The sequence below is a fragment of the Pelobates fuscus genome, chromosome 2 (genome assembly GCF_036172605.1).
Source record: "Pelobates fuscus isolate aPelFus1 chromosome 2, aPelFus1.pri, whole genome shotgun sequence".
Classification (NCBI taxonomy): domain Eukaryota; kingdom Metazoa; phylum Chordata; class Amphibia; order Anura; family Pelobatidae; genus Pelobates; species Pelobates fuscus.
The window spans coordinates 398,366,403-398,383,337 of NC_086318.1; the positions used below are offsets into that span (position 1 = coordinate 398,366,403).

Sequence of the window (16,935 nt, forward strand, 5' to 3'; positions counted from 1 at the left end):
GGACAAAATCTGATAGTACAGCTGTCATTTGATCTTAATGAATATCATTGCCTTTGCAGTGCACAAATGCGCCCACCAAATACCCCTTTATCCTAGTTAATACATCTATTCGCAAAGATATCTTGAAATGCTTATTCTAAAAATATTAGTATACCAGTAAAAAGTATGCTAGGTGTCTCTTTAATAAGGACTTTACTACTTATTAAATCTAAAAGGCATCATATAATATGTACAGACCTTTTACTTTTTGTTAGTATGCCAGCTATGCATAATTTTAGAACAAAAGTATTCTGACCAGTTTGTTTGCAAAGGCATAACATTTAGGAAAAAAATAACATTTTCAAATAGCAAAGGGACAAGTAGGTTTGTATTTTCCCCCACTTTCTGGCTAGTTAAAAAAACACATATTTGGATAATTATTTTTTGTCTCACCTTTCCACATCATTGAATCGCACAGCATCAGTTTGTCTACAAGGGAAGAGTTTTCCCCGTCCGGGCCTTCTTGCAAACCCACCTGGCACAAGAGGCGCCTTAGTCCATCTGTAAAAAATATGGAAGGTAAATCTCAGTCTGGTACCTAGAAAAATGTTCTTCTGCCACAGCAGCCAATATGGATTTATTCTCGAAACCTACATTTTTTTGAGAACAGATTAGGGAACTGAAAAATGTAGCCCAAAAGGGCAGAGCTGAAAAGTTCTTAAAATACTGATTGTTTCTCTGTTTCTCCAAAACGGTTATTTAATTCTAAAATTTTTAACTGCTCGATTTAGCAAATACTGAATATATTACAATTATGACAATTACAACATAAAGCATATCTGATCTGACTGGTAATAATGGAGTTTTATTACCTCAAAAAAATTTTTTAAGTCTAATCTTAAATGGGTATTTTCTACAACTCCCCCTCGCAGGAATTTGTTTGTTGCGGTTTGTCTCTTTTGACCATGAATATGGTTACCATGTTAGTTCATATATGCATACTCTATTTTGTTCCTGGTCATGTTTGTAATCTATGATATTAACTTGTTGTAATATTTGAAATTCAATACAATTAAAAAATTTAAAAAAAAAAAATAAGTTACAAATTAATAAAAAATAAATCAATAAATATTTTTTCCATTACTTGTTTTCCTTCATCAATACACATTTCTCCCTGCAGCCAGGTCATTTGATTATATTATATCTCAACTTAAAGCAGTACACTCCCTTTTCAATGCAAGTATAAAAAACAATGCAATATATGCCAAAATTCTAGCATTACAAACATTTACAACCTAATAATGTGGATTTTGTCAACTGAATCTCACATTGCAGGCATTTTGATTCTCAAGTGTCAAGAAATAGAATCAGAAATTGGTGAACAAGTTTAACATCTTTAAGTAAAAAATCCTTTTTACTTCTTTTTTTTATCCTTATTTAAATGATTGTATTTATAAAATCACTTGTCCTTTTTTGTTATTAGAGAGAGCTTCTCTGTAATTTCTTTGGGCTGCTCATAGCACCAAATCCGGACTGAAGCTTAATCGGAGGATACAACAAAGAAATGAAACAAATTAGTCTGGAACAAGCAAGGAGAGGGGTCTGTGGTCAAGTAAGTACTACCTCATGGAAATGGCTGTGCACAGGAAAGGAAAGGAAATGACATAAATGCTGTGATAAAGTGATATTATAGATTTTTGATTATAGATCGAAACAAACAAAACAAAAAATAAAAACAGATTAAAAAGAAAAGAACATTTAAATATATACCCCAAGTACCAAAACTACTTTAGCTTTGGTGTCATTTACTGCTCAATTCTGCTGTTCAGGAGTTAAATTTAAATGGAAAAAAAAAAAAAAGGATTAGGACTCTATAAACAATGAACATGCTACAAAGTGAATACATACCGGAATAGCTAATGACTTGACCCAGCCAGTTAAGGAACCTTAACCCAAACGTCTGGTGCGCAACAACAGAAGAATGCATGACTTGCACTTTCAGAGGCTTCGTCTGCCGACTGGTGTTTCTCTGAAGAGAATATGACTAAACAAATAAATTTTGAAAAAGCCGCTAAACATTATCTTACCTTTTTAAGGGAATCTCGCATGAATAGTTTTGTTTTTTATGATATGTACCATTAACGTGTATTAATATTGCATGCTTCCCAATTCTGCGATAAATTCAGTCAACTATTAAAGTGGGCCTGTCATCACAAGTCATGAGGGCGATCATTCAGGTTGGCGCAAATGTAAAGGTTAAAAGACAAACCATTCCAAAGATTTCTTCCTCGGTCAACACAAAATGCTGACATGAAGGAAAATGCATCACACCAGCACAAAATGATGCATCCCATGGGTACCATTACTTGAGGCAGGTTCCTTCTGTTATGTCAAAGGGCAGGACGGAGCAATTCTTTAAAATGAGCAACAAAATGCAGGGAGAAAGTGATAGGGGTCTCCATGTACCATAACCAATGCAAGGAGCAAAAGCTATTACGCTGTTTTAAAGTTATCTTAAAGAGGAACTTATGTGAGTGGTAAATACTGTAACAGCATGTACTGGGGGTGAAGGAACAAGTAATAGTCACTTCCCTTTAAATGACAGTTCCACTTTAAATGCTATTTCATTGCTCAGGAGAGGGATACTCTAAGGATCAAATATCATTTAAGAAAAAAAAAAAAAAAAAACCCAAAGGCACACTATAGGCACTAAAACAACTTTAGTTTAATGAAGCAGTTTAAGTTGTATAAACAAGTGGTTCCCAAAAGGTATATCCCCCAGATGTGGTAGAACTACAGTTCCCATGATGCTTTGCATGCCTTTAGAATGACAAAGCATCATGGAAGCTGTAATTTTAAAACATCTGGTCATCATCTTTATTGGTATAAACCACGCGCCCCTGCAGTTTCACTGCTCAGTTATCTGCCATTTAGGAGTTAAATCACTTTGTTTCTGTCCATGCAGCCCTAGCTACACCTCCCCTGCTTGTGACTCACAAAGCCTTATGTGACTTGCTTTAAACATTTTTATCTGCTCTGTAAATTGAAGGCTTCTGGAGGGTCTAGATGGCTATTAACAGTGCAGAAGGCTTCTGCAGGGTCTAGATGGCTATTAACAGTGCAGGAGACAAGAAGCTCTAAATTAAACAGAATGTGCAATAAAGGAAGTTTAAACATTAGCTCTCTTTACAGAAGGTGTTTAGGAAAGTTTGCACATTACATGCAGGGAAGTGTGATTAAGGATATGTATATTAAAATGATTTACCTCTTGAATGGCAGAAAATTGAGCAATAAGACTGCAGGGCTGAAGATGTTTTGATGACTATACTGTCCCTTTAAGTAAAGATGTTACTCACCACAATGACAGACTTTGCACTTTCACAGTACTGAAAGTCTCCATACCGGACAGATCTGCGGCCCTTGAAAATGAAAAGGTACATTATCATGCATGGTTACAAATTGTTTATCTACAACACATTAAAACTGTTCTAACAGTGAGGGTTAGTTGGAGGATTAGGAAAGAAAACATAAAATACAGAAACTTACATCTCGATCCACTGTTGTAGCAAAACTAATGGCTTCTTTCTGTGTGCAGCTCACTGCCTTTTGCAGCGTGTATATAACCTGCTCGTATGTGTGGACCTCATCATTAAACAGCATGCAGTAATATGTGTCTTTTTTTTCCCTGTTGACAAAAAAAACAAAAACAAAAAGTGAGCAAAAGCATTTCACAGATTTTTTTCTTTCAAGTTCCAGAGAACTGTAGATGGCACTTTACACAAAACAATAGCTAATGCGAATGATAAACATACCCTTAATAGGGCCTAATAAATTGCTCTTTAAGATTGGGGCCAAGTCCAAATAACATATTATATAGTGTGTGTATATGTACGTGCGTATTAACTATATATAGTTAATATATTGCTCAACACAAATACACACACCAGTCAAGCTTTTCCCACAGAAATCGCACTTTAACAGTGCTCTCACTACTGCAAGGGATTCTGGGTAGACTTATGCAAATGAGCTCAGCAAAGAATCACATTTGGGCCTCAAAATTCAACTTTATACATCGATTCCTTGGAGTATGTGTCTGCTGCATTCAACAGCTTTGAAACAACTCAGGAAGAGGAGCAAAGTCAGTGAACCACTCGTGGACAGCTGTTTTGTTAATAATGCAACTCATCAGCATGAGGTTAGTTACTGGCTTGCTATGGAGGCTTGGTGTTACTTGTAAAGTACATACCAAAATAGTTGTGGTGGGGAAAAAAAGTGTGGATGAAAACCCCTTCCACCTTGACTTAAGAAGATAGTTAATACACTGCTTCACAGTGGAAGGGGTTTTCAACCACACCTCTTTTGGAGTGTGTGGGGCGGGGGGGTGTGGTGGTGGTGGTGGAGGGTGTGCGTATATATTATATAATGAGCAACACACACAATGCAAGGATGCATGCAGCTACGAGAGAGAGACATGAAATTTGTAAGAGACAGCATGCTACCTTGCAGCCTACAGTTGTGAAGGGATTTCAACTAAATTGGGAAAGTGTTATTTTCAACATTTTATAGTGAAAACGTATTTCTCATCGCTTTACCATTTCACAATTGGGATACATAATGGCTGGTAACTGACAAAGAAAGTAAAGATGTTAATTTTGTGTTTTCATACGCATTAGATGTTAGAATAAAGTGAGATTTAGTATGTGTTGGTGCACAGGGTTCTCCAGTGTATTCCCTCCATCTTGATGGACAGGTTTAAAAAGTATCTTAAATGAATACTGTATTATGAGTTCTGAATGTTAATTCTTTTAAAAAAAATTACCATTGGACCCAAGGTCAAACTGCATTTTATGGACCACACCCAACATAAAATTGCTACTAACGCTAACCTAATAATTATTTGTTTTCTAAACAGTGCATAAACAGGAACCGCAGCATCAAAACCACACAAAATACAAGAATCATATTACTACTTAATTCTGAAGATGTTCCCATGTCTTCTACAGGAAATAACATCCACTGAGATAAAACTCCAGCCTAGAAATGATCACACAAAATAGCAAACATGGACAGAAAGGGAAACATGGGTTTTATGGATTGTTAATATAAACTCTGGGACTTTTCTTGTATCTAAGAGCAGTCTTGAGTTCACCTACTTACCTTTTACAGAAAATACATTTAACATTATCTGTTCAAAAACGGCAATGTCATATCTGGGGGGGGGGGGACCCCAAGAATAGCTAGGCGACTCACCTGGTTACCACCCGGAAAGGGGGGCCTAGGTGTTCCAAATGTAAAATCATACTACAGATCGGAAGTGTTGGCACAGGGCCTGGGAGTTCTATCGGGCGCCAAGCCGCCGATATGGCTCCACTTGGAGGATGCGTGCCTGCACCCAAATAAATTAGATCATATGTTGCGATCATACGCAAAATGGGATTCCAAATGTCATGTCCAGCACACGCTTCCTGATCCGCGGTTGGGGGAAATGGGCTCGCAAGCTTACAGGTATAAACAACCTTATATTTTTCACCCCCTCACATATTCTTTCGACTATCAGAAAACCTACCCATAGCCTACATACCCGTACCTGGATACAAAATGGGGTTGAATTTATGCACAACTTATACACGCCACAGGGCCTCACACCAGTCCCTGAGCTGCAAAAGAAGTTTGTTCTACCAGCTAATGCTATATTCACCTACCTTAGGCTACAACATATAACGGCACATAATGTCCAATATCCCACCTCACTAAGCTTGGCCTGCATTGTATAGGAAAAAACACAAAGGCTTAACCCCTCTCCCTATGTTACAACGCCATCAACGACGCTGACCCATTGACCAAACACACTTACATAGAGCAGTGGGAGAAAGACCTTGACACCACTTTCCCTACCCCACTATGGCTTCAAGCCATACAAGCCACCAAAGCATTCTCCCGTAGCCTGTCGCACTGAGAGGCGTATTGTAAGCTCCTAATGAGGTGGTATCTGGTCCCGGATCGTCTAGCACGCATGTACCACACGGTATCCCCCATGTGCTGGAGCTGCGGCTTACACGCTGGTTCCCATAAGCACATTTTCTGGGACTGCCCCACACTGGAGCCATATTGGCAGAGAGTGGGGGAGGTAAGAATAATCCTGTCAAAACCACTACCATTCACACCAGAATGCTACCTCCTACACCTGTCCCCCGTCCTGTTCTCTGCAAGCCAAAAGGTGGTGGTCATACACCTTGTGCTGGCGGCAAAAAAACAGTATTGCAAGCCATTGGAAAAGTATTAATGTGCGATCCTTCGCAGAGGTGTGGAATAGGGTGGAATCCACATGCGAATACGAACGCATGGCACATAGGCTCAAAGGCAAAGTGGAGATCCACTCTAAAAACTGGGCCAGCTGGATAGATAACCGCCAAGCGTTAAAACCCCCATAGAGTCAAGAAGGACGCGATCACTCCATACCTCTACATCTTCGTTCCCATATATATTCTCAATAGACACTTAACTAAAATATGCTCAAGCAGGGTCTACACACATAACCAGTTGGGTTTAAGTTAACCACCCGTTTTCACTTTTCTTTAAATATGATTTCCTCTGTATTAAGTCTGTTACACAAATAACTATTCCACATGAAGATGGTATTAAAATGCCAACACCACAAAGATACACAAACAAATGAACCAAACCGACCCTTGGAACAGGGCCACAGACACCAGTGTACCAACCAAGCAAGATAAGTCTCTCAAACAAAACGGGACTGCATCCAATCTAAGATAGGGAGGAAAATAGGTCAGGGAGATACAGGCAGAGTACCGAGCCGACACGGCACACTTTCAAAATCATCACCTACCCTACGTGACGACAATGCTGGTAGCATATGCTCACCTGCTGTACCGAGGGGAGCATGGCAGCGCATTTGAAAGTAAGGGTTATAACAAGAGCTCTATTGTATGCCGGACTGATTAGTCCCTGTCCTGTTTCAAAAATGTCTGCATGCCAAGTAGTCTGTCTGAAAACACGACTGTACCCTGGGGAAGTACAATGACAGATACAGATATACGTAAACCTGTATATCCCATGTATTGAATATATTGGTTGCTATACCCTTAATGTTTTGTATGTATCTTACAAAGCTGTACAAACTTCATGTTATTTAACCCTTCCCCCTCTTTCTTTTCTGCATCCCCAAATGTTGTTTATTATCTTCCTAATAAAAATCAGACATTTGGGGAAATAAAAATGGCGATGTGATTTTAATAAAATTTTCAAATAAATATTTATCTTCACTGCTTGGTGTCCTCTCCCTATTGTGCTGGCTTCCCTGCAGCTCCCCTACCAGTCAAGTGCCGTCAGTGGCTGAGCTACATATGTACAAATCTAATGTAAGAACGAGGGAGAACCTATTTTTTACATGAAATGTTCCCTCTGCACCCCTTCCAACACACACACACAGTGCTCTTCCTCTTTTCTCCTTTTACCGCTCTCCTTCAAATTTTCTACATATTTCTCTCTCTCTTGCTATATTCCATGCCTCTATGACTGTACTTTTGTCCCACATGCGCTCACAGGGTAGACACTGTTGTCCCCCTGATTTTCTCATAAATGTTTATTAGTGCACAACTTGGAATTATACCTTGAGGGGTATGCCCCACTGTTTTGAGCCCCAATTCCTTTGGTCATTAACAGAGCTCCTGCAGGGTGTTACATATTAGCAAACATATTAGCTTTGTCCCAACGTTTTTCTTGTAAACGTTTGTGATGTCTTAGGATTGTTTACATTTACTGTAACTCATTTTTTGCATGGTTCCTTGTACTGTGTGCACCCTTAAATAAAGATTGTCAAAAAAGAAAGAGGGGGGAAAGCTAAGCAGGCAGACGTCTAATGCAGAAAGCTGTAAAACCTTTAGTTCATTTTTGCAAAAAACTCTTTAGTTGATCATGCAAAAACATGTCATACAAGGGGCGTGGCCTGGACACGGAGGAACATGGCAGCTTAGGCACAGAGCTCCGACCCACGAGCACACACAGCACGCTTTAACTATAGCAATGCACGAGGATGTGGCGCACGAAACGCCCGCAGACACCGAGGGGTGATACCCCTAGCACCTCAGCCGGACCCATGGACGGGTTTCTGACACCCGCGACAACCACGCTCCAGGAGGCCGCGGGCGCCAACATGGCCGACTCACCGGCCCACTCCATGGCGTCGGACGGCAGTGAAACAACGCTGGCGGATATAAGTGCTGATCTAAGGGCACTTGCCGCAAATATGGTCACCAAGGAAGACCTCCGCAACCTCTGACACCCTCCATGCAGCGATCCGCACAGAGGTAACCGCGCTGGGGTCAGACATGACGGCGCATGCCTGCAGGCTACAACACTTAGAAACTAGCACACAGACCTACACAGCTCAAGCTGAAGCCTCTACCCTGGCTATCACTAGACAGGGAAATATGCTGCTAGCCCTGAGACGTCACACTGAAGATCTGGACAATAGAGGCCGCAGATCCAACATTAGGGTACGCGGCCTGCCAGAACCAGATGGCGAAGAGGATGTGGAGGCTACATTGCGCACATTTTTCAGAGGACTCCTGGGTGCTGAAGCCCAGGCCACAATGGAGTTTGACAAAGCGCACAGAGCTAACAGGTTGCACACCAATGATGGGACGCCACGAGATATATGTTGTATGCACCAGTATAAACTGAAAGAAAAGATTATGGCCAAGGCAAGATCCAGACCAACGTGGAGATTCCAAGACGCAGAAGTCGCCCTCTACCAGGACCTCTCGCCCTTGACCCTGGAAGCGCACAGAGCGCTGAGGCCGATCACGTCACAGCTCCAGGAGAGAGGTATCCATTACAAATGGGGCTACCCCTTCGCCCTCCTAGCCAGGCACCAAAATGAATGGGTGCCCTTGCGCTGGCCGGAGGAAGTACCCAGATTCCTGCAGCGCCTGGGACAGCCGCCCACGGACATCACCAACTGGGTTTTTGGACCACCAGAACAAAGAACAGACCCACAGACACCGAGGCAGCAACGCAGTCGCAGAGATGGCACAGCGCGGCGCCCTGCAGCTCGCAGACAACTAGCGCCCACTAGCCCCCCCTTCCCTCGCACTCGCCCATCTTGGGGGAGGAGTGCACTTGCCCCTAGGGCGATAGCAAAAGACACTATAAGCTGACCTGACCACCGGCACCTGACAGGGCTCGACACACACATGTAACAGGAACACATCCAGACGTGACCTTATGCTCGACAGATAGAACAGGGAAAGCTACCGAAACACATACGTGGGGAACGGATTCCAACCTTGGGCTGCCATTTCATGACCTGACTAATACTACCTCCTAACACCTGTAAAATCACAGGTACTCGACACGTTAATCTTTTGACATACCACCCCCAGACAGGACATGTGTTCCACCAACTACTGGAGGAGACAGATCCGCGGCTGTCCTAGACCACTCTAAGAGACGGTGCGGACCTGATACTCGATCCAGTCGCACAGGTCGCCCTCATATTGAGGGACCCAACACCCACTAGGTGGACTCCCGGATCCGCCCGGACTCGGAAACTCTTGCCCTTCCCTCTCCCTTCTCCCTCCCTCCCCTCCCACCCACTCACCCCCCACCCTCTGACAAAAAAGGAGAGGAAGGGAGAAAAACAAAAAAACAAACAAAAACCAACATTTCATCATCCCTCACCCTTAGCTCATACCTCTCTATCACTACCACAACTCCAACACCACACCCATAGCACCCGAAACACACGGGAGACCTCCCAGCACAATGACCGACACACCCGGAACCCAGGTCCCTCGGGGGCTCAGCGACATGGCGTTTGCAGCTGCCCCCTTCCGAATAGTCACACAGAACTGGAGGGGCCTGAACACCCCAGAGAAGTGCACAGGAACTAAAAAAAAAAACAGCGTGTATCCATAGCACTACTGCAGGAAACACACCTAAGAGCGGCGGAAACACAACGATTGACAGACAGACGCTTCCCGGATAGCTTTCACAGCACCCACCCGACGGCTCGCAAAGCAGGAGTGGCGATCCTCCTGGCCAACAGCCTCCATTGCACCCGGAGTGATACGATGGCCGACCGAAATGGCAGATACCTGTTTGTAAAGGGGACGGTAGCCCAGAAGACGTATACATTCGTATCAATATACGCTCCAAACACCAAACAGGCGAAATTCCTCCGCAATACACTCCTCAAACTCGGCAACTTCACCGAGGGAGCCCACATAGTGGGAGGAGACTTTAACGCACCCCTAGATCCGATCATGGATTCGTCGACCGGACACAACAGTATCCCACAAACAGCCATTCGGACGATCCGAAGGACCCTACGCGACCTACGCCTTGTAGATGCATGGAGAACCCTCCACCCAGCAGATCGAGATTACACGCATTATTCGGCCATGCACCATAGACACTCTAGAATAGACTCTTTCTCCAGCAAGAAGGACTCCATAGACTACTGGAAGTGAAAATCCGCCCTACTCCGTGGTCGGACCATGGCGCGGTATCCATGCTCATGGACTCACCCCTATACAGACCTACCCGGTCTACCTGGCGATTAAATTAATCGCTTCTCACCGATGTAACGATACAAGCACAGCTAGTTGAACAACTGAATAACTACTTTGCTGAAAACGACTCCGGAGATACCTCCGCACTGACCCTGTGGGAGGCTCACAAGAGCGTTCTCAGAGGGCTTCTCATACGGATATCAGCGAAGAAAAAGAGGGAAGCACAACAACAAATGACGACACTCGCAGACCAGATAGCAACGCTAGAAACGCTACACAAGAGGACTCAACTGGGGGGCGTGGCCTGACCGTCAAGGGAGCTGGACGTGTCCGACTAGAGCTCCGACCGCACTGTCTACAGCTTACATTACCCCCACAGATTTACCCACAACCTACCAATGGAGAAACGACAATCTAAGAAGGCATCCAAGAGAGGCCCAGAGGGCAACAACACTGTCGCGGGCCTGTTTGCCGCCCACAGAAACAGCCAACTGGACCCACAAGATGGCGCCGAAGATGGCGCGGCATCCCTGCCGCCGTCGCCACATGGAGCACCCGGCGAACACACGATCCCCGGTGACACCTCCCAGATACTCACCAAACTATCCGAGGTGCGTACCTACCTGGCCGGGGAGATTGTAAAGTCGACCGCATTGCTGCAAACAGAGATCCAGGCCCTTGGAGCTAGGACACATCGCCTAGAAACTCGCATGGAATCTACCACTAAGGCCCATAATACAGTTGTGGCCCAAGTGAACTACCTCACACACCGCTTATCTGACGCTGAACTTATGATAGAAGATATGGCGAACAGATCTAGGCGCAATAACCTCAGGCTGAGGGGCCTGCCGGAGGGTGAGGAAGAGGGGCCGGTGAGAGACCTCGTGCTGGAGGTGCTTCAACCCCTACTACCCGATATCCCACAAGATCACTGGACCATCGAAAGGGCTCACAGGGCCTTGCGCCCTAGGAGGACGGACACAGCATACCCCAGAGATGTGGTCATTCGCTTCCTACACTACCAGACAAAGGAAGCCCTGCTACGCAAGAGCCGTGAAGGCCCCATAAAATTCAGAGGGGCAGAAATCACCCTGTTTCAGGACTTGCCACCGAGCACCTTGCAGCGCCGACGGGAGTGGAAGCCTATAACTGAAGCCCTCAGATGGGCCAGCATCAAATATGCCTGGGGATTCCCTTTCAAACTCCTGGCGTTCAAAGAGGGCCGAACACACGTCCTTCAGCAGAACGGAGACCCCAAAAATTTATTTCGCAGCCTGGGGCTACAGCCGCCACTCAACTTGCCCACGGTGCCCACCACACCTGAGGACCTGAGCAGCTTACCGATTGAATGGCAGGAGGTCGGAGGAAATGGACGTTAGCTGCTGTAAGGGTATCGTATAAGCAGGTCTCAGACTGACTCTCATTTTGGGGACTACCACTAATCTACTGACTTACCATTGGGGACAGTGGGGGACTCCTTGGGCGGGGGACCGGGACTTACTTTGGCCGCAAGCCACTCTCAATGGCAGCCTGGACCCGCAGGCAGCGGGCCCTTGATCGGGACTTTGGACACTGGGCGGGGGCACTGGCGGGACTTGCAGAACTTTGCTGTTTTCCTTTGGGTGGTGAGTGGGGGTTGGGAATTCCCATCCATGGGGTGCATAACGCACCACAGAGTCCTGTAGGAGGCCCACAAGACACCGCAGACCGCAGCACCATCCCCATCAGGGACATCCGGCGTCTTTGGGCGAGAACATTGCTGGACTATGGTCCCCATGGACTCTTAGAGACTCAGTTATTACCTTGTCAATTACCTGTCACACGTCGCTACACCGCCTCCGGGCGCTGTGGCAACAGCTGGAGTTGGCCTCCGCTAAACCGACCCCCTACCAGTCTGCCCCTACCAGTTTATGCTTCCCCCCCCTCCCCCCCCTCCCCCCCATACCACTCAACCGCCACTCCGCTCGGAACATTGCACCCACTCAACCTTCACGAGTAATCATAGCGCATCAAGTGTTTTCTTAGCCCAACCGATCACTCCAACACTTTGCAATGAGATACTTCTTCACATGCTCATGTTGTAATGTAATGTATGGAATAATGCTGAGGGCCCTAGGTGCACATGCCCTCTTTTCGCTTCAGGGCCTTGGGCCCGCCCCGCGCTACCGCACTGTATGCGGGCCTGCCGCGCGCTCTGGCGCGGGGCGGGCTCGGGCCCCAGTAACGCAGCCTTATCAGGGCGCATGCCCAGAGCGTGGACCCAGCCCGTGACTATCAGATTACCTCATTTTTGGTATTTGGTATTTTAGCATACCAAGATTGTTTCACTGTTTCATGCTTTAGGCATACATGTTCTTAATAGTTAATTTGTCGTGTAATTGCCAACACGTTTTTTGTTGTTGATTTAGGTTGTTTACTACAGCTTCTCCCTCACCTCGGGTGGGAGCGTTCCTTCCCAACGCCTGCCCGATGAGGAGGGACAATAGTTACTGATAATCAGCTGTACAGCGCATCACGGTCATGGCTGCCAGGCTCGATTCTCTCACTTGTGCAGGTCGCAATGGAGGACCGATCCATGGTACCCATAGTACGTCTGGCAACTGGTAAGACCCGACCCGAGTCGCCTTCATATGGAGGCGTTTCATTCACTTTTCTCCTTTTCTCCCTTTCTTTTTCCTCCCTTTCTCTCCCCCCTCTCCCTTCTCCCCGTCCCTACGTGGTGCTGAGCAATGCCCTCAGGTCAGATGATGCTAACCTGGTGTCTATAGTGAGACTTTTAACTTTAACGGAAATTACTGAAGAGGAAATAGACAAGGCCATAACAGCCCTAAAGGGTAATAAATCACCAGGTCCTGACGGTTTTGACGGCGGATACTATAAGGCGTTCAGGGAAGAGCTAACACCCCACCTCCTCCGACTGTTTACAGAACTCAGGAACGGTGGTGTCCCAGACCAAGACATGTCCTTGGCCACCATAGTGCTGTTACCCAAACCTGAGAAAGACCCCATGCTCCTGTCTAGCTATAGGCCAATCTCCTTGATAAACCACGACATGAAGATACTAGCCAAGTTCCTAGCGTCCCGCCTAAACCCTCTCCTGACGTCGCTTATAGACCCAGATCAGGTCGGTTTTGTCCCCGAACGGCAACTTTTCGAAAATACTAGGCGCAATATAGATCTAATATGGAGACAGGCCACCCTGAACACCCCGTCACTAATCGTATCACTAGATGCCGAAAAGGCTTTTGACAGGGTGACCTGGCCTTAACTGTTCACGGTGCTGGAACACCTAGGATTGCCAAGGGAATTCACTGCACCCATTAGAGCGATGTATAGCAATGTCCGAGCCCAGGTCCAGATCTCGGGGGCTCCCCTCCAACCCTTCAGTCTACACAATGGCACCAGGCAGGGGTGCCCGCTATCCCCACTCCTATTTGTTCTAGCCCTTGAACCCCTGCTGCAGACCCTTAGGCAGCACCCCAGAATCACTGGAATCCCAGTGGGGGGCAGTGAGTTCCTGGTCTCGGCCTACGCCGATGACGTTTTGCTAACACTCACTAACCCATCCCAATCCATGGCGGCCCTGCAGGAAGTCCTCCTGAGATACGGGAAAATCTCGGGCTATGTAGTGAATATGGCCAAGTCCAGCGCGCTTCCTGTGGGCATGTCGGCAAATGACGCTATAAGGATAGGACACGAACACAAGATACGCATAGAACCATTTTCAAAACCCTAGCAAAAGACCTGGACAGGTGGCTTGACAAGCCGATATCGTGGGTGGGACGGATTCACACTGTTAAAATGAATATCCTCCCACGTATCCTGTTCCTATTCCAGGCGTTACCACTACAACTGTCAAAAGCCCAATTACAACCACTGCAACGAACCATAGGCACATTTATCTGGCAAAATAAACGCCCCCGGATTTCAAGACAGATCCTTTACAGACACAAAACAAGGGGGGGACTGGGGCTGCCGTGCCTATATTATTATTACCTAGCTGCCCAACTAGCTCAGGTGGCGATGTGGCACACTCCCCCAGGCAAAAGGAAATGGGTAGATATTGAATCTCTCATGATAGGGGCAGACCTACCACAATTTGCCATGTGGGTCCCGCGAGAACATAGACCCATACTCAGAGTCACATGCCCGGCGATTCTAAACTCACTTAGATTATGGGACCATACCCACACAAAATACAGTCTGGCATCCTCACCCTCCCCCCTAATGCCGTACCTCCGCAACAGAGCCTTTGCCCCAGGCATGTCTGCCAGGGACTTCAGGAACTTGGAACACACGGGGATACAGAGGATTTGCCACCTCTATAACGGCCCCGACATAGTAGGGTTCAACGACCTCTCACAGGGGAGACACCTCACACCCAGCGAATTCTTCAGATACCTCCAATTACAAGACTTCGCCAAACATCCACATATCAAAAGCGCAGCGTTGAAACCACTTACATTCTTTGAACACTGGTGTATATCAGAAAACTTGCCCCGGGGTACGATTACAATGCTGTATGCCCATCTTTGTGCTAAGACGAAGGAGTGGGGCCGACTAACCTACGCTGATCAGTGGGAACAGGAGCTCGGAGAGGTCCTGGAGGGAACGGAGTGGCAAGAGATTTGGGAGGCCAACGCCACCGCCTCTGTATGCGTGACCCTCCAGGAGCAATCATTTAAGACATTGTTCCGGTGGTACACCACCCCAGTAAAACTACTGCGGATGCGCAAAACTGTAAATGACGAATGCTGGAGGGGTTGCGGACTAAAGGGGTCGTATCTCCACATGTGGTGGGAATGCCCAAGCATGGTCAGGTTCTGGAAGGGAGCCCAGACCCTCCTGAGCCGTGTTTTCTCCAGGACCTTGGAGCTGGATCCATGGGTCTATCTGCTCAACAGACATATAGAGGGCTGGACCAGGGCTGAGCAGAAACTCGTACATAAAATTACCTTAGCCGCCAGGAAGGCTGCAGCAGCCTCATGGTTAAAACCTTCCACCCCTACAGAGCCCGAAATAGTGGCCAGAATTAGAGAGATAAGGCTAATGGACGACCTAACAGCTAGACTCCGGGGGTCCACGAAAACCTTTCACAGGATATGGGACCTTTGGGATGACAGCGAATTTGGTTGACCGCCCTCCCCACTCGTTGGTGACCTCCACATTAGGATAGCCAGGCAGGGCCTCAGCACCACGTACCTCCCCACCCCCCTTAGCTCCTCCGCTCTCCTTCACGTTAGGACTATCTCTATAATTTGCCTCTCCCCCCTCATCCCCATATGAGCCCTAGGAGCGGCCTCAAACTGAGGGCATACAGGTAACACGCAATCCACATCCTTGCTTGCGGACCTAAAATGTACTCTATCCCGCTCACTGGGGGAACTACCCCTTCTATACCCACGCACCACCTATGAAATAGAACCTGTCCCGTCACTGTTATACCATGGGCAACATCTCTTCTGAATCCTTACCTTGTAGGTAAACTCATGACGTGGGTATCACCCACACAGAGAAGGGTACCAGACAACCAAAACTGGGACACAGAATAGCTGTGGAGGACTACAGTATTTTTAGTCCCTATTCCCCTATCCCCCCTCCCCTCCCCCCTTTTTCTTTTTCTCCCTTTTCATCTATATCCCCCTTTCCCTCTTGCCTCTGCCCCCTCTTCCCTCTCTTTCCCCTTGCTGTACAAGGGAACCTCATAATTACAAAAACCTCGCTGGGATTCAGGGATACTAATCACTGTATATGCATATTTCAATATGTCACCCTTCCATTACTCATGTTACTTATGTACTGTAATAACTGACACATCTGTTATGTGTAGTGGGCTTCTGCGTAAGCCTAAAAGTTGTTTATTGCACTCCCTTTCCTGCCGAGTGAAAAAATAAAGAATTTAAAAAAAAAAAAACAAGAGGACTCAACTGGAGGCACACTACCGCACCCTCCTGACAACCAGACGTCAACCGACTGAATTGATAGCCCGCAAGCATCACAGAGCAACCCAGCGGTCGAAGGCCTTCTTCTATATACATGCCAATAAGGGAGGAAGACTCCTAGCCCGCATGATACGGAACCAACAAACCAGCGCACAAGTAAGCACACTACACACAACTAGGGGCAACCTCACACAATTCCCCGGGGAGATCGCGAACGAATTCCGCTCCTACTATGAGGGCCTGTACAACATAACATCAGTAACTCCGGATGCAGACGAGACCAGAAGAGCAGAGAACATCGCGACCTACCTCAGAGACTTTCACCCGGACACCCTCTCAGCGCAAGAAGCCGAAGCCCTAGATGCCCCGATCTCCACAGAGTAGATACTGGCGGCGGTTAAAACGACGAAAAACGGGAAACCGCTGGGCCCAGACGGATTCTCGGCAGGCTATTATAAAATATTCAGAGACATCCTTGC

At 46.5% G+C, this 16,935-nt stretch overlaps 1 protein-coding gene across 3 annotated transcripts in view; it reads right to left on the reverse strand.

The window, feature by feature from the left end:
• Positions 1-16,935, reverse strand: part of UBR2 (ubiquitin protein ligase E3 component n-recognin 2) — a 78,666-nt gene that overhangs the window by 39,523 nt on the left and 22,208 nt on the right. For 2 of the 3 annotated variants that reach the window (XM_063443877.1, XM_063443878.1), the window contains exons 6-9: positions 3,526-3,664; positions 3,336-3,398; positions 1,888-2,023; positions 433-540 (exon numbers count right to left, since the gene is read on the reverse strand). In XM_063443877.1, the coding sequence (XP_063299947.1) occupies positions 433-540; positions 1,888-2,023; positions 3,336-3,398; positions 3,526-3,664 (446 nt within the window). The remainder of the gene's footprint in view (positions 1-432; positions 541-1,887; positions 2,024-3,335; positions 3,399-3,525; positions 3,665-16,935) is intronic. The other variant, XM_063443879.1, reaches the window with a different exon arrangement.